The 19,587-nt window shown below is 39.3% G+C and overlaps 1 protein-coding gene across 1 annotated transcript in view; it reads right to left on the bottom strand.

Annotated features, from left to right (window-relative positions):
* Positions 1 to 14,724, bottom strand: part of st (ATP-binding cassette transporter scarlet) — an 88,034-nt gene extending 73,310 nt beyond the window's left edge. The window contains 1 exon segment of the mRNA XM_083120628.1: positions 14,617 to 14,724. Within this exon segment, the coding sequence (XP_082976754.1) occupies positions 14,617 to 14,715 (99 nt within the window). The 5' untranslated portion in view covers positions 14,716 to 14,724.
* Positions 14,725 to 19,587: the final 4,863 nt, after the last annotated feature.

Here is a 19,587-nt window from a genome sequence, read left to right as displayed (position 1 = left end):
GGTTAGACAGAGTACCACACTTGAGCAATAAGCTCATATGCACAGCTTGAGCTAGTTTTAAGTGTAGCCAAATCTGCCTGAGGGGGGGCTCATCATTTCTCGAGTTTATAATACCACAAATAACACTACTGTTACGAATTGCAATCTTTCCCTCCCAACCGTCGCACGTTCGCAAATTTGAACGAAGCGAACAGAGAAATCGAATATGATGTGGACGTAGGCGATGGGTTCGTTCATCCTCACAGAGCGGACCTTTACCTTCAATTCGACGTGGTGAAGAAAGAAAGCGGAGACGCGTTCCCCGAAGCAGCAAATTTGAAACTCGTGGACAACTTCGTGCCTCACCTGTTCTCGCAGGTGGAGGTGAGGAAACACAACACCGTCATCGACAGAATCGATTATCCAGGCATCACTTCAACGGCAGTGGGAACATTGAAATTATCCAAAACGGACGCAGCATACTATCAAGCGGAGGGGTTCGAAGCGGGAACCAAAATATCGACGAGAAGTCACACGGTGCTCTTTCCCATGCGTCTGCTTCCGGGATTCTTCTCGGACTACAAGGAGATCATGTGGAAGGGAGGACTGAGAATCACATTTCGAAGAGCGGCCAACGATAACGACGCACTGATGCGATACGCTACTTTGGGTGCAGACGGTATCACGCCGTTGCCCAACACTTACCCGAAGCAGCCAAATGCGTCATCCGAATCATGGAGTTGAGAATGCCGATCGTGGAATACGAAACAAACTACGCCCTCAAGTACAAAGCGGAGATCTTGAAAAGTCCACGGGTGCCCATTCACTTTCACGGTTACCAGTGCGTGCAAAAAATAGCGTCAGGAAGTCATCTGGAATTTGACGTGACGACGCAGTTCAACAATATACAGTTCGACATGCCAGATTTCGTCATTGTACTCTTTCAGACCAGACGCGATAACAATCAGGAAAAAGATTCCAGCAAATTCGACGACTCCAAGATCAAAAATGTTTATCTCAAGAATGGCAGGAACGAAGTGTTCCCGCGCGAGAATTACAACCTCGACATGACCAAAGATGATTATCTAAAACTTTACGAAGCTTACACCGCTTACTAGAGGGTAACAGAGGGAAACGTCGACATGTACTACACACCCAGCGAATTCAAAACCCACAGACCCATGTTCGTCATCAATACCACAAAGAGGAAGCAGGTGGTAGTCAACGATCGAACTAACATCAAGATCGTTTGCGAGTTCAACAGTCCATTGCCCGAGGATACCGTGTGCAGCGTCATCCTGATTGCAGAGAAGTCCTTCGCGTACGACGTGAAGAACGAGAGGGTGATGGAACAGTTTTAAAATTCGTAAAAAAATTGCCACATACTAAAAAAAAATCAACACATTTTAGGTTATATAAAATATGTGAAAACTTTAAAATACTGAAATATTAAAACAAACGGAGTCCAATGTAAGTTAGTTCGGTGCGTAAAAGATCGCAAATAAAAAAAATGATAGGTTAAGTTATATCACTGAAGATCGTAAAAAAAAATCGTAAGAAAAAAGGATAGGTTAAGTTATATCACGTAAGATCGTGATATACCTACAAGTACGAGGTGGGAAAAAAAGAGGTGCATTGAAAATTGTACTAAAACATCGCTAAACGCTAAAACATCGACAAAAAATTGTCAAAATATGTCAAAAACTGATATTCAATTGATAAAAAAAGAGGATACCTACAAAGTATTATTTTGAAACAATAAGTTTACACTACTCGCAATCTTACAACCGTACAAATAATGTAAAATTACATATATTACAATTATAATTGTTAGAAATATAACTGTAAGTGTATTTTTTCTGTGGGGTGTCGTGAGCACCTCACTAACCACTTGTGTACAATTTGGCCACCTACCTACTTAAAGGTTAATTTAGTTTTAACTTGGGTAAGCTTGGAGAAAGCTCTCTCACACGTGCAGCTTGTGACAGGTATAGAAGAAAGGCGGTGTAGTACAGAGTAGAATGAAGTAAATATCTTCTTTCTCCAATGACATCAAAAAATCGAAAAAACTATAGACACTCGTTTCATCAGCGATAATGCACACGTTTGTACCAAGTAATGACATTTTTAACTTCTTACAAACTGCCGCTTATTTTCTCTCTTATTGAAATATCTTTATTGAAATGTCTTTAATTCTCTTTGATAAAGCAGCCCATTAGGGTGTGCCTAGGCACACCCAGCTCACCCCGTAGCTACGCCTATGATGACACGTATAGTGTCACTGTATATGTTTTCCACGTAGGCCCTCCTTAGAGTGGATTCGTGAGGAATTTCCCTGTCGCAGTACGTCTGAAGAAACTTACGAAGTGTTGGTTCTTCCAACTTCCACAGAGGAATACCAGATGCGATCAATGCTTTGCACAGTTCCTGGGTGAAAGAAGACTGCCGACTACACTGGACTAACAACGCATGTGGAAGCAATGCCTGAGCTACCTTCGTTTTCTTCCTTTGCAAGTTTCTTATGTGCTTCGCCGTGTCCAGATGCTCCAACACTGAAGACTTCTTTGAATATCCAACAGAAATATCACATAGCTTGCAAAACAAAATCTTGTCATCTGTCGAGAAAACATCACTACCAAATTCTTTAACGTAATCTTAATTTGATCGAATCTGATTCCTTTACAGGAGGCATCGTTCTGATACTATTACGCCTCTCAATCGACCACTGATTCGAGATTGTCTCGTCAAACTATATTCACTTGGCATGAAAGAGAAGCCGCTGCGTTAACCAACACTTGTTCGAAGCATTGTTCTTACTTTTATCGACAAACACAAACGTCCAGGTTCTTTTCTTGACGTCGGCCTCTTTTTCGCATTATTGGTAAAATCAAAGTCTGCCGACTTGAATGCGTAACTGCTAGTTTTTTTTTAATTGTTGTAAAATGGAAAAAATAAGGTCATACAACAGTTCAAATTCGTTTCGTTTCTCGCTGGCGATTCTCGTGAATGCGTACAACAATGAAGGGCGAAGTTTGTTCACATCATGCAAGCTCAGACAATAACGCAGATGCATGGACGCTCCGAGGGGGACAAGGGGGTCGCTTTCCCTCCTCCAGGAAAAAATCCTGCGGGCGTGCCTGCACAGAGGTGTCATGGATGTTTTCAGTTTCGAGTCTCAAGATAAGTGGATAATAAAGATCCGGATACATGTTAAATAATTATTTGTATGTAGGAAAATTAGGAAATTATAGATAGCTACATATGTCATCTTGCCTGAAAAGGGAATAAATATGTTGTAAGAACAAAATAATCGTAAAATATGTCAAATTATGTCCTAGCAAATTTGCTAATTTCAGTTTATTATCACCAGATACGTCGAGATCTCACTCCGGAATTCGATCCCATGATATATAAAAAATATGAAAAATATGTTATAACTATGACTCGGAAGTTGAGGAAAAATCCTTTTTCTTCCTAGTGTCCGAAGACGAGGCCCAACATAATATATGTTCACTTCGGGTCATTGTATCCCAGAAAAAGGTGGGTTTTATTTGTCCTTTTTTTCCTTTTTCAGCGTTTTTTGGCTTATTGGTCCTTTTTTTAACCTTTTTTAGGTCTTAACGGCGTTTTTTTGCAACTTCACTTTCTTTCGACTACGTTTTTACTGCCCATTCTCAATTCGAATCGTCATCAGTTCATCACCTCTTAAACATCCTTTCTGTAGTAAAGAAATAAAAAAAAGAAAGAAAGAAATATATTTGGTTAGGCCAAATATGATTCTTCAAATATGATTTTTCAAATTATGTTAATCTAAAAAAATATGTAATGTCTGAAAGAAGATGCATTTCATTCATATAGTTTTCTCGCACTGTGTGTGTTCCATACCACCAGAATTTTATATTTTCTTATCCATTAAATGTGTAGCCTAATTAAAACTGAAGCTATTAATTAATTTGGATCACATTTATGTCCTTTTTTTTATTTTTAGGTCCTTTATTTGATATTTTTTAGGTCTTTTTATAGGTCTTTTTTTTTGGCAATTTATAGGTCTTCAACATCCGAGCCCTAGTTATAACATAAAGTTCCGGGCCCTACTGATGAGCTTCGGTTTTTCTTGGTACATAAAACGCACATCCCACTTCGTCTCCGCGCTTGGAGCCGTCAAAAAAGGTAAAGTGTTCCCCTGTGCTTAACACCACGCCATGAAGGCGTATAGGGGGTGTGGGGGTAACGCCCCACACTTTCTTGCTTGATCCGGTCGTGAGTGGGGGTGATGTGATCAGCACCACGCCCCTGACCGCCTTTACCCCCAGGGACCCATGTTATTCGACGCTGGGTGGGCGCCGGGGCCGCTTCCAACGTTAGAGAAGTTCCGGCCGGGGATCGAACCCGGGACCTTGAGCATGGTAGTCAGACGCGTTACCGACTGAGCCACCGCGGCCACCGTCAGTATAAATAAATTTTCCGTATAATTATGATGTTGTCCTCTATCTTCGTAATAAATATCCAGTGGAGTGACAAAAGGTAATTGTAGGTGATAGATCAGTGGTTCGGTATAGGTAAATGATTGATGATATGCATCCCGATCGATGTTATAACAGTGGAGAAAGTAATTTGTGGGGTCAGATAGAGTGAGAACCTGCACGGTTTCCCATTCTCGTTGCAATGCAAATTCTTTATTGAAGGGATGCGCATGATTTCCCCAAGATTTTAATAAATATTGGGTAGTCAATTTTTGTCTATGATGGGCTAGGGAGGTTACGTTACTTTCTAAATAGACGCTTATGTTGGGACTGGATTTCTTACGTAGGGGTAGCTCCCCCATCGTGTGGTCGCGAGGCAGCGTAGAATATTATTTAATTGTCGTCCTTTGTTTTCAAGATAATTGATATGTGCGATCCAATTTAATTTTCTATCAAACCTGACTCCCAAATAAGTACCTGTTTCAACGACTGGAATATTAGCTATCTCGGTAATTGTGTTGGGATATCTATGTCGAGTGTAGCGCGTGCGAAGCTGACGAAACGGCCGACAGAACTGATAAAGCGAATCGTCAGTGTTGCCAAACTAGAACCACGTAAAAGAGCTAAATTGCACCTTAAATGGAGCTAAAATGACTTTCGAAGAGCACGATAAACTGCCTCCTAACCTAAAGAAATTTATGTACAAAGTGGCGGGGTAGGTGGAGGATGCAGTTTTATGACAATTTATTCTCAGATTTTAGCGTCTAGATCGAACGGCATCGGCTCCTCAATAATCCTTGGATGACGCCACCACAACTCACGCAATGCGGGAAGGGGAGGGGGAGTTGTAGGAGGCCCGCAATGTCTTCTATGCGCTTGTTAAATTTTGTAACAATATCAGAAATTCAACCGATAGTGTCAGTTATATTGTAAAAATAATAAGAAATAGATGTTGACGAACGATCACACAATCGAACTAGAAATTATTTGAGACGAGCACGGAATTGAAAAAATCCTCTTGTTATTTTTACTTACTTGCCCGCAGATGGCTATTAAAAGGGGTAAGACCCTCATCTCAAACCTTTGTTCACTGTTTATCGTAAACTTATTGAGTGTAATTTATTTACAGTAATGAATCCAGCAGCTTAGCCAGTCTGTCTCTTATTGCCACGTAATAGAAATTCAAACTTCGTAATTCACGAACTTTGTTCACCAAATAGCCCCCCCCCCCAATTCTCTGTCATATTCTAAGAGGTAAGATAAATTTCCGACATTGTCCACACTTGTTACGTAAAGGTGAGATAAAGTTTCCCGTGCATATAACATCGTGCCATGAAGACACATTTAGGGGATGTGGAGGTAGAGCCCCACACATTCTCGATCTCGGCAATTTTTGGAGATGATGTAATCAGCATCACATTTACTCTTCAGGGTTGCTCCCATGTATCCGTTGATTTGAGGCTGGGTGAGCCCTAGAACCGCTTTATGTGGGGGACAAGGCGAGGAAAGTTCCGACCTTAGATCACCCACCCCGGGAATCGAACCCGGGTCTCCCGCGTGGTAATCATACTTGTTCCGTGTTACTGTTATTCTCGATTTGTAGTTGGTTTTTCCTTTAACTGTTAAAAACTTCAAAGTGACCCAAAAACTCAGTAGGTACATAGGTGGAGTTTTGTCCGTCCACTTGGGGGGAGGGGCAACTGGGGATAACATTATTCATGCTTTTATCCATTAGGAAAATCATCACGGCATTCTCCTTGGGAAATAGGTGACCTGCATCATCACATGTAAAAGAAATGGAATTAGGTTGAAGTCGATTTGATTTTCTCTATTTAGTGTCGCTTTTCTGCCACTTTTGGCTAATCGCGACGATGAGAATTAGTGATGAAAGGATGAAAATTATGAAGGTGCACTCATGGTAGTGTATGTTACTATAATCGATTTCTCATATATAACTTTCCGATTCTAAAACGTTAAAATTAAATTTCAAGTAATTTTACTGCTACGTTGCTTCCCTCCATGCACGAGGCCTTGTCGCTCTCCTTGGGATGGTTCTAGTTTCACACTTCAGACAAATAAATATGTAACATTCGGTGTCATGCATTGTTGCATGATTAAACAATACACTCTAATCTGCCACCAAAATGTTACCTTTCTTCTGGACTGCATTTTCCACACTAAGGAGGATCTGGAGTCATTTGATTTTTGTAATTTAGACTCTCTTTTTTGCCACTTTTAACTAATCACGAAGATAAGGATGAGTGATGATAGTGATGAAGGGACACTCACAAAGAACATCAATGCCCAGGCCGAGATTCTAACCCTGGACCCCTGGCATCGTAGCGCGATGTGCTAACCACTCCGCCAACGAGGCTCTGGTGTCAGGACTCACGACCAGTATAATCTTCTGTGGAGCCTGGTTTCTGATCTTCCTACGTGTGTTTGTGATTGTCTCTTCATCCATTTCATCTTATCACAATTCATCTTCATCTTCGCGATTAGCCAAAAGTTAAAGAAAATCGAAGTTAAATAAAACAAATCAATGAAATGAATATATTTCACATGCCTATTGGGACATTCAAAAAAGTTATTCAAGGAATGGAAGAATAAATGTCAACAATATAAACATAAACGCAATTTTTGTAAATAGGTATATATTTCTTTCGTAGTTTATACTCAATTACGTATATGTACGTACTTTCTAGAGTGTCAATTATTTACAGGTCCTTTATTACACACATAATTAAAGTATTTCTTCAAGGTAAATAACTTCTATCCTTGATTTATACTGTGTTTATTTTATTTCCATATTTTATGTAATTTATAATATATTATATTAGTATCTCCTTATATATATATATATATATATATATATATATATATATATATATATATATTGTACATGGTGGTAAAGATCTGAAATACTGAGTGTAAAGATAAATACGTTGTGCATTGTTCTTAATAATTGAAATATTGTATTCATGTAGGCTATTTTTGTAGATAATAGTTAGATATTTTATTCCACTCTCTTCAATTAACATGTATTATTATAACTCGGTTTGTTAACTGTTGTATACACATATAATTTAGCGTTGACATGTTTTATGTTTATTTAAATTTCTGCACAATAATATTTCTTATCAAACTGTAAATTTACAAACTCAAAGCAAGAAATGTAGAACACTGTAATTGGGCATTCGCCTGTTGTGTTTAATAATAAATAAATAATCTTCCTTGTTCATTTAATAAAGTGTAGGCTATGTTAAATTGCTTCTTAATTTAAACTATAAGACAAGATATCCACTGTACAAAGCGAAATACACAGTGAGCAGTTGAAGGACATAGACGGGAAGGGACACGTAAATTAGAGGAATATATCAAGATTGACACAGGAAAGATATGAATGATAGCCAAGAGGCTTTGCAACAGGTGACGACATCGAGTCCTTTCGCTACTTTTTTTCTAGATCGGAATGGATGGAGAGAATTTTGATCACAAGATTTGGCGAATGGGTCTCCGCGCGCGCGCATATGTATGTGTGAAAAAAAAAGATTGGGGGAAGGGAGAGGACGTCGGCAGGGGGGGTCGGACCGGTCGGTCGACCCCCCTGGAAATTTCCATCTACTTTGTTTCAATTTATGGCAATTTATAATAGAAAGAACCTTATTTCAACTCATTTTGCGTCATTGTTTAAAAATGGTCTTGAGATATCGAATTTGGTACGAAACTTTTATAATTTGCAACACTGAAACTCTGTTAATTTGTAACTGTCACACGTCCCGAAACTTCTCATACTACTGCGTTTGCTGCTGCTGCTAATGTTTGAAGTAACTATTATGTAATCTTGGTTGTAACAAGTATTATATTATTCATATAATAAACTTATTGGATGGTAAAATAAACTAAACTAAAACTGCTACTACTAGTAGTAGAAGTAATAATAATAATAATATAATAACATAATTTAAAATACCGATAATGCAATAATTTTAAAAATTAGCCCTCCCTGACAAACTTCTGCATATGCCACTGGTCTGTATCACAATATTTTTTAGGGAAGGGGTGTCCTCGACATCTTCGATTCGACCCCCTCCCCTAGGAAAATTTCTGGCCACGCCATGGGGAGAGAATACATATACCTGAAGCCCATAAACTTTATATCTGCCCACCCCAATTTATCAATATTTGGCTCCTGACCAACCAGTCAAAATTACTGGCTCCGCCTCTGTGGTCTCCATAAAATGCACATGCACTTTACCTTTATAGAGAACTAAAGAAAATATCGTGATGGGAATGTTCAGTAGTTCATCTGTAAAATAAATGCTGTTAAACAATCACAAAACATGTTGCGATTATTGGATGATGGTGATGGAATGATATATTAAATAATATAGTTTACATACTTAGTATTACAGGGGCGGCGTCAGCAAATTTTGACCGGCTGGGCAGGATCCATATATTGTTAAATTAGGGTAGGCAGATAGAAAGTATATACGTTTCACAAACGTACCTCCCCCTCCTGATTTTGTTTGTATCTCTCTCTTTGTATTTTCTTTATACTGGTGTACCTATATATTCTTATTTATCCTTTACATACATTTTTCCTCTGCTTATGTTCCCCCTTGCTCGCTCTCTCTCTCTCTCTCTCTCTCTACCCATCTATATACGTATTATCTATCTATCTCTCACACACACATATGCGAGTGCGCGTAATCCTTTCATAAATTCTAATGAAATTTCTCATCTGAATTCTCTCTATTCACTACACTCTAGAAAAAGTTGGCGAAGGGACTCGATGCCATCACCAATTGAAAAAACACTTGGGAGGTATTGGTCCAGGCTTGTTACCATGATTTTATTTCGAGGGAAGGGGGCTCATCCTGTATCAGCAGCCGCTATCTAAAGTCGGAAAAGTTGGGAGGGTAGAAGCCCTGAAGATGAATTTCTCAGTGTATATCAACTACTGTTTAATCCTGATAAGAAAGTAAAGTTAATTACCACTAGACACTATTTACATTATATGTGTGTGTAGGATTTCTGGGGCACCTCAGCCTCCTTAGCCCTCCTCTTGGCTATGTGCCTGTCTTGACCTCTCGAAGATCTGTTGCCAGTGGCGTCGCTAGGCCATCTGCTTTGGGGGGGCTGCAACCAGATACATGACTACTACTATTGTAAATATTTTTAATGTTCGAAAATAGCAAAGTGATTAATAAGACAATAATATATAACAAGCATAAGGAATTAAAACTAACATATACTTACTGCATTAATTTTTATGAAAACAGATGGATATTCTTGTTCTAATGCTGGTGAACTATGTCTTTATGTATCAGCTGTACTCTGCGGTTCGAATTTCTTGCAAAATTATCAATAACACAATCCACACACAATTCATGACACTCTTCCTTTTCTATGGCCAGTATTGCAAGTGAGGAAAGTCTGTCTTGGCCCATACTATTACGCAAAAATGTCTTGATTCTCTTCAAACAGCTAAAACTCCTCTCACACGATGCTGATGTCACAGGAATTGTCACTGCAATTTGCAACATTCTGCATAAGTTCGGAAACATGTCTTTTGGAATGGCGTTCATTAAATGTACTATGGATGTGATGGTGTATGTCAAGTTCTTTAGGTAATTTTTTGCAACTATGATTTCAGCGATCGGCACTTGTAATTGAAAATAGTCACAAAAACCACTCAAGAATTGAGGGTTCAAAAACAAGTCAAAATTTGTTGTAAGTAAAGAATTCCAACCAGAACACTTTCCAGCTCATTTATCATACGATCAATGATAGTGTAAAAAAGTCCGCAGAATGCAGGTTTATCGGTATCAGTTTTGTGCCCCAGGGTTTCATTTACAACGTGGTCTTTCAGTGATGATGGTAATGTGTGAACACGTTTCTGAACTTTTGAATAATATTCTACACTTGTTTCATTGAGAGTTTCCTTCTGTTTCGCAAATGACTCTACCTCTTTGTATACAGATTTAAAATACCGCGTAAAGTGTCAAGCACTGCATTAACACCTGCAATTGCCTCCGCAATATCAAGGCTTGGTGACTGCAACTTGTTATTGAGAATTTCTGTTATGGACAGAAGCTCAATGAAAATAAACAGAGACGTCATGGTTGAGAATTTTCTCAAAAATTCATAAAGGCCTAGGGCTGTACATTTATCTGCTGAATCTGATGATTTTTTCAGATATTTCAAAAGAGCATCATAAGTTTTTCTCACCGCAAGTAGAGACCTTATTTGGCAAGCCCATCTAGTGCTACTTAGATTTTTTAGTTCTGCACGAACATTTAACTCTGTCTGTATTTCTACAAACCGTGTATGAGCTATTCCGGACGTAGAAAAGTAGGTATACAAGCACTTGAGGATATCAAAAAAATTTCCAACTTCAGGAATATCTGTACAAATGTTAACTAGAACCAAATTTAACCTGTGAGCGTAGCAATGAACATATAGTGCAAAGGGATGTTCTTCCCTAAATAGCCGTTGAACACCACTATTTTGGCCACTCATGACAGCGGCACCATCATACCCCTGACCAACACATATTGCATTTTTTATATCATATTCAGACAGCTTTTCACAAAGTCGTGCCTTTAGTCCCATTGCACTTAAATCTTTAACATTCAAAAAACACAAAAACCTCTCATTAAGTTTGTTATAAATAAAATAGCGAAGACATACGCTCATTTGTTCAACCTTACCTATGTCCCTTGTATCGTCTGCAATAACTGCAAAATAGCCACTTTCATTTACCTCCGTTAATATTTTTTTCTCAGCAAAGCTGCACTACATTCCAGCAGTACGTTCTGGGAGTCTGGAGAAAGATACGTGGCGTTCTTTGGCATAACGTTTTGAAATGTTACACTAAAATCAGTATCAAACTTCCGTAATGTCTTCAGAATTTCACGCACATTTCCTTGATTGAAACTTTCTTCACTTTCATCATGGCCTCTTTGTGCTATGCACTGCCTACCTGTGAGCAATAACACTTCAACAACGCGATGAAGATATGAACGGCGTTTTTTTATTTCATTCACACTGGCATTTGTCAAACGATTAACTACTGTCCCCAATTTTTCTGTACTTTGGAACGTCAGCCATTTTTCAGTTGCTATTACATGAGAAGCACATTTCTCGTGATCTTTAAATTTGTCTATTGCCTTTTTCCAGTTACGAACACCAATACTGGTAAATGCAGGATCTGCCTTACTTGTCTGGCCTACGAAATGTCTACAGGGAAAACAAAAGGCTGCATCGTGATTAACACTGTACTCAATCCACCGGAAACTTTTGTACCATACTTCATTAAAACACCTATTCTGGTTACCGAAAACACTACGTGGAAATCTGGAAAGAAACGGTTGTTTAGGCCCTTCGCTTTTACTGCCTAAATCTGAAGTGATGAAACTCTCGACTTCTTTTGTAGATGAACTTGGAGTGGGAGGACATGTTTCCGATTCAGCTGGTGCAGTTGAAGCAAGTACCTTATCTTCATCGAGACAATCTGTGGCTGTGCTGCATTCGCTTTCGCTTAAAGCTTCCGATTTCAGGCGCTTACTTCGAATAATAAATTTGTCCATTGTTGTACAGTAAATGTCACAAAAAGCTTTGATAACAAACACACAATATCACAAACTCCGTAACACAAAACGCACTACTACCGTTTCCTCTCGCAGCAACTGTTGTGAAAATAGAACAAATGACGGCGATCGTTTACACTGTTGCCAGCTAAAGACATGACGTGTCAGATGTAAGATCGTGGTTTAAAAAAAAACTTTGTCACAACGAAACGATTCTTTCCCAGAATATGTATCTAGAGGTATGTTCCTGCATTAACAATTGTTCAAATATGTTTTCTCGAAATACTGTATGTAATAATAGCTAAAAATTGGGGGGGCTTATCGAGGGATTGGGGGGGCTGAAGCCCCCCCTAAAAGGGCCTAGCGACGCCACTGTCTGTTGCTGCTCAGGGTTTTCCCCTCTGTCTCATTTCTTCTGTCTTTCCTCTGTCAGTCTGGATATAATCTACCTAATTCTATCTCATTTAAGACCCCATTCCATTCACTGTATCTGCCTGTCCATGCTTTCAACTGCTCACTGTTGCTTTTTTGTTGTGGATTGTCTTGTCCCTTTTTTCATACAACTTTATTAGGTGAACGTGCAAATAACAGTAGGGACTTACTGTTTAATACATGCGAAAATTATGAAATATGCTAAGCAGGAAATTCTCTACCAATGCAAAAGGCAGCGAAAGTGATTAGGTTACAAGATGTATTTATATTTGTGAAACCAGCGCCGCCTCTAGGAGAAGGTCAAGGCTTCGCTTTACCTGGAGGCAAGCCGCCTAGCAGCAAAAAGATTTTAAATGCAATTTTAGCATACCCGGTGGAGGCACATAGTGGTTTGGATTCCACTTTACACTGTAGGTCCATTCCTCATTACTTCACACAAAAACTCAAGAAACTCGAATTAAATTTTAGCGTTTTAGATTCGGAAAGCAATTTTTGCCAAAATTCAACATTTTCAGTTGTGCAACCTTTTCAAAACGAAATACTTTGTCTTTGGATAGAAGACACATGACACAGACACTTCCTCAAGAAGTATATACATTATATAAAAATATTGTTGTCAATCTTGCCCCCTTGCCCCAAATGTTTGTAGGACCTCCCCGATGGCGCAGTGGTAGCGTTGTCGCCTTGTAATCAAGGGGTCCCGGGTTCGATACCTGGTGGAGGCACATAGTGGTTCGGATCCCACTTTAAACTGTAGATCCAGTCGCGATTAGCCTTACTGTGCATAAAGTGGACTTAAAACACCAACTCAACCCAACCCAACCCAAATGTTTGTATGAAGTTGGCACCCTCTGATTGTTATCATGCTCTCGAAATATGTAAAACACGCATTACCCAAAACGCTAGGATAAAAAAGCCTTGTCATGGATCTGTTTCATACCATAATATGTTTTTATTTACCTGTTAGGTAGTTTTAAGATATTTGTGCCATTCTGAATGATTTTGTTCTCCCCATCTCGGAAAACGTGCACTACTTCTAGCCACAAAAGTATTAACTGGATCATGTTTCAAGATTTAAATGAGAGATACATTTGACAGGTATATTCATCGTCATACTTTCTAGTAGACGATATTCATAAGAAAAATGTGCACGGCGTCAAGACAAGAATATACTTTCTCTTACTGAAGCATTCATATTTTCCTAATCACTTACATCTTGAATTTGTGCAGGTGGGCAAACGAATTTTTGGGTTGTGGCGCTTGCCCACCCTCGCCCACCCCTCGCGCCGTCCCTGCTTAGTAAGTGGGAAATAAGTACCTATCTCTGGTTGAGATGTCATTCATAACCAGAAGGTGGTTTAATTCAAGACTGAGGGAGAAGGGGAGTCTCCCCTACAAATCTCACCCTGGACTTACCTTCTGTTGTATTCTGCATCAAGACATAATTCGAACTTCTCTCATTAAATGTGGCTGTCATACCACAGGACTAACACATGAAACTGTTAATTCCCAGATGCAAAGTTTCATGCTGAATTTTATAATTTGGGTGGTTGTTTCTCTTTCCTTAATTATTTTGTGCAAATGTCGCATGGGTTTGGGGGGTGGGGTGGGGGCTGATGTCTAGTTCTACTTAACTACGCCCATGAGTAGGAAGTGTGATCCAGAGGGCAATTGTTCCCTTGCTCTAGGGGCTAGTACCCTGGATAATTCGTATATTCCACATCTCTTTTCGATCACACAGGGTACATTATATGTCACCAATTTTTTGTAGTTTTCTTCGGTATCGAAATTTTGTAGACATTTGTTGAACTAGTTCTTCTTTTCCGGTCAACTATGAGTATTTTATTATGATATATTAAATGTCATGTTTATTAAACAAGGACGCACTAGTAAACTGTAAAATAGGCCTATTTGCAGCAAAAGTGGAACTGGGTAAGATGAGCTGTAATTCACTTTTCTTCTAATTTAATATTGCATTTTATATGTTTATTTTTTATCAAAGCTATAGTTCTAAAAGAATCAGAATTTGGCGATGTGAAGGACAAACTGAAGTGCGGGGTGCCTGCCAAGTCTCATCGTTATGAATGATAACTAACTACTGTATTCACTAATTTCTATAGAATTGTGGAGTTAGTAATTCTGCTTACTTCCTCTTGGCATGTCCCGTATGAACTGTTGAAGCTCCCTTGCAGAAGAAGACCAGCCGATTCTTCGGGGGTGTCGGTTGAATCAGGAGTCACGCCCATAGCACTTGCACGCACAACCTGAAAGAAACCACAGTTTAAATAAGTTGGTTTCGTCTCCCAGTTGACCGCTCGCTGAACCTGATATTGCTTTAGAGCTGCCACTTTCGTAGCTGTCAGCGAGTGCTTCATTGTTTCAAGTACGAGGGGGAGGGCAGATGTGGATTGGCCGAAGGGTAGTTTGTGGTCCTGTCCCGCACCGTAGCCGTGCCCTCTAAGGCGTCGTGTTTTGGGCTCGGGCTACGGGACGCACGCACGCAGTTTCGAGTCTCTTGGGAAAGCGTAACAACTTTTCTCCTAGATTTCGGGCTGTGTATGGAACCGGTGGCCACCGACCATCGTGAGGAAATTGGAGAGCTACTAATGAGTAGCGTAACCCGGCCATGGGAACCTACAACAACGACGGGGGGTTCGTCGTGCTGACCACACGTCACCCTGTAACTTGTTGGATGATCTCCCACCTCGCAGGTGGGAGTGAAGCCGGCAGTCGGTAGGTAGGCCTTGCTGTTATTATTATATTGTGGCTGGGTCCTATTATCCATCCCTGCTAACGGAATTCCATTTCCTAAATGCCCTGACGGATCTGTTCCCTCTGTTCAACGCTCACATCACCCATGTTCCGTGGAAATATGTCAAGATGAGAAGAAGATGATAAATCTTTAAGGACATACACTAAAAAATCATAGTTCTTTTCTATTTCCCAGAAATTCACTTACCATTGCTTTGAATGAACGCCAAGTGGACAATTTGGACCTTTGACTCAAAGATTTTACCTTTAAGGGGTTTTCATATTCCATGTCCTAAAAAAATACGTTTCTTTAATTTTTATATTGTCAGAAAACTCCTTGAAGGTAAAAGAACCCATTCCCATCTTTTTTCAAGGCTTTTACAAAGCTTTTGATTAACCCAAGTGAAGAGAGGAAGGCGGGGAGGGGATCTTCGGGTTTATCAGCAGCTCACATTTCACATTTCTTTCTTCAGATATAGCTTATTCTTCTCTCTTTTCCACATTTTTAACAAGAAAATGAGGTTTCCCGATTGTTCCACAGACACAAAAAGCAACAATTTTTCTTAAACCCTCCTTGTAATCCTGTAAGCAATGCGAGAACCTTAAGACAGGCACATATTACCTATCCATATAGTTTTTTAACTTCAATTGCAACTTTCGGCTAATCACGAAGATAAGGATGAGTTATGATATGATGAAAGGTGTCCTGACGTTTGCGCCGAGGCTTCTTATCGGTTCATTTCCGCCGTGACATATGTCAAGACCATCCTTGGCTGGTTTTCCCACAATCCAGAGTGTCATCACCGCCGCGCGCACGTTTGTTTATGGGCACATGGTGCATAGTGCATAAAGTGGACTTAAAACATAAAATCAAACGTATGTTTATGACGTTACACAGCTGTGTTTACACTGGAATGTTAAACCTATCCACAGAGTCAAATATGACTTTTCTTTGCTTATTTTAAAAGACGTTACACAGGATTACTTGTATCAATTTTATTCCACAACACAAAATACATAAATCAGCATCAGCCTATTAACTATTAATCATTTATCGTTAATCGTCAAAGAAACATTGTAAATACAGTGTTATTTTTTGCAAACATTATATAAACACAATATTTATATACACTAGAAAAAGAACAGTACAAACGTTATTTGAATTCTTGTAGGTATGCAAATGCTTGAAGGCATCCTCGAAGATCGCCTAAGCTTCTGTACTTCGAAAGAACACACTCAACACATTTGTCCATTTCTATGTATTGACATTTTCATATTCTCAGCCATCTTGTCGTCTCATACAAGACTGAGTTTTACATAAATACTAATTTCCCAATGTAGATCCCTCATATATACTTTCATCTTACATTCATTTACCAATCACCTTCCTGCCCGACCCTGTGGCCGAGTGGTTAGCACATCGCGCTGCGACGCCAAGGGTCCCGGGTTCGAATCCCGGTCGGGCTTGGTTGTTTGTGAATGTCCATTCATCAATTTCATCATTTCATCACTCAACCCCATCTTCGCAAATTAGCCGAGAGGCACAAAACGGGAAGTAAAATAAACTAAATCAATCAAAACCAATCACCTTCCTTTTCAATCGAAGATAAACACAGCTGAAGCTGTGCAACGTCATAAACACAGGTGCGTGCGGCGGTAATGACACACCGGATTGTGGGAAAACCCACCAGGGAAGGTCTTGACATATGTTGCGGCGGAAGTGAACAGATAAGAACCATCGGCGCAAATGACTCGGTGCAAGCGACACGGAACCAGGAACCAGTGGCGTCTCGTGGCCTCAAATTTGGCCGGGGCTTATTTTTTAAAGAATTTAAAATATAATGACAATTCACATAAATTACAAAAAATAGGTATTTTTTCTTCTAGACTACAAAACTGGACGATACTTTTTTGAAAGAATTTAAAATGTAATGACAAATTACATGAATTACAAAAAAACGGGTATTTATCATCTAAACTACAAAACTGGACTTATTTTTTGAAAGAATTTAAAATATAATGACAATTCACATGATTACAAAAGAAACAGGTATTGTTGTGAAACATACCTTTCTACGAACGTTGACTCCTGTTCTTCTGCTCAGCAAATTTTGTTATTACTTTTTCGTTGAAGCCCTCTATGTTTGAAATGTATTCTATCTCTATTGTAAGCAAGTGCCAAGGCATTTGGTCTGTCTTGTCCCATTGCATTTCTTAAGCAGGTTTTAATACGCTTCAATGTGCTGAAACATCGTTCAGATTCAGCTGCTGCCACTATATGTCATTTTTACTGTTTTTGAAAAGGTACCCTCTAAATAATTTTAAATAAAAAATGAATGCAATCTACTGATAGAGTTTATGTTTTTCAACTCTTCACTACAATAAAGAACACGAAGTTACCTCTTCTATGAAGGGATAATAAATCTGGGAATATGCCTCTGTTCAAAGATTGTTCTCTTTCATTATGTCCTCGTAGAGCAAGTTCATGTCGACCACAGAATTTTAAGCAATCGATAATTCTATTTAATATATGCCTATTTTTCCGGACAAATTCATTGTGTCTTGTAATTGACAGCCCATGTCCTTCATCAATTTGTGTTCGAACATCAATCCTGCTAAACTCACTCAAACATAGCGAATGAAAGCCACCAAAACACTACAGAACAACACGCGAGATCCAAAGCGACGCAACGGAGCTAGCCCCGAATCAGCACTCAAATCCATTGCACTCTCCCCTCCTCTCTCTGCTAGCATGTGACCTTCACTGTAGCGTTGGTGGGTGTAGGCCACGCCTTCCTTTGCGACGTGCCCCGGAAAGCGATAATTGACATCAATGCCGCTAGGAGCGTTGTCGTATCCATTGCAACAGACGATGAATTTACGTGGGTAAAAATCGCCTTTTAAAAGACTGTGTGATAGTTATGCGTTATGGTGATTGATAATTACGTGAATACGTCTGTTTTCCTTTAGGGGCTAAGCCCCGGAAGCCCCAAGGGACGAGACGCCACTGCACGGAACACCCATGACCATGGCGAGATTCAAACCCAGGACCCCTAGTGTCGTAGCGCGGTTTGCTAACCACTCTGCCATAGGTATATTTCCTTGAAACCCACGTCATGAAATAAAGGAATTCACGGTAATAAAACATTGTCATTGTAAAGCAAAAGAGCCTTCAAACTTAATTTTGAAGAGTACCCTAAGTGAACAAAATATACCTTCAGAAATCTAGATCTCTACATTTGTTTGCAGAAAGGAAAGAAGAAAACATTTTACGGTACAACGAATATACGGTGGAAGCGAGTAGGAGGGGCGGGAAGGGAGGCAGTTGCGCCCCCCCCAACTTTTTGTTACTTTTGCTCCCGCACTATGCTAAACATATGTATAAATGGAAAGTAAACTGTTCTTCGACCCCCCCCCCCAGATTTGGAACCCAATCACCGGCACTGTGGAATACATATGAAAGAATAACCTTTTCTATAATGAAAAACTTGACGTAATGTTTTCCTAGTAAGTCATTGGAAATATAATCATGAAATTTTGCCTGTTTATCCATCAATAACTGCGCAATTTTTTCCCCCATTAGAAAGTTTTTGTGGGCAAAGGAATTTGCCTTATTTAAAATGTCCGCATAATTTACATTTTATTCTTAAAACTTGAAAGTATGAAAAATTGTTACGTGATGGAGAATTTTGAAGGTCATTTTCACATTGTGCACCAAAAATACATCAGAAACAATCAATGACTTAACGGGGGCAAAAATCGTGTTCCCTAGTTATTAGCTGAGTCGCTATGTAAGGCTATCAAATAACAGGTGGTTTTACTTTGATGATATATACACGTAAATTACACTCTTTATAGTATAGACTCCCTCACATCAGATTCGCAACAGCTATTGCTACTCTAGAGAGGAGAGGACCAGTCTGTCTCCCTTGCCGACCCCCAGCAAAGAAGAAAAATCTGATAAATAAATGCACTTTTTGCTCAAATATGTATTTTGTATGCTATTTAGGAACACATTAAATGTGACTGCGCCATAGAAATCCTCTGCGGTTTCACATATAATTTTATGGTGCCGTCACAAATACTCGGCACTTTTCTGTTCAACATGAATAATTTATTTTAGAAAATATTCTAAAAATAATAAAAAGAAAAGAATACTTACCGATTAAGTACTGCTGCACGAATTCTACGCACTTTTGATTCACAGGACGTAACAAGTTGATCGTGAAATGTTCTTTTCTTTTATTTGGCTAAAAATTCGACAAAGCTTGCAAATTTCTACCCGCTATACTGTTCGAATGACTTCCACTATATCCAAGGTATTTGCAAGTTAAAACCAGCATATGATTTCGTCTCGTATAGATTTG

The sequence above is a fragment of the Lepisma saccharinum genome, chromosome 4 (assembly GCF_977018435.1).
Source record: "Lepisma saccharinum chromosome 4, izLepSacc3.1, whole genome shotgun sequence".
Lineage (NCBI taxonomy): Eukaryota > Metazoa > Arthropoda > Insecta > Zygentoma > Lepismatidae > Lepisma > Lepisma saccharinum.
The sequence above is the reverse complement of the archived record's forward strand: the minus strand, read 5'-3'. Positions and strand labels throughout refer to the sequence as shown.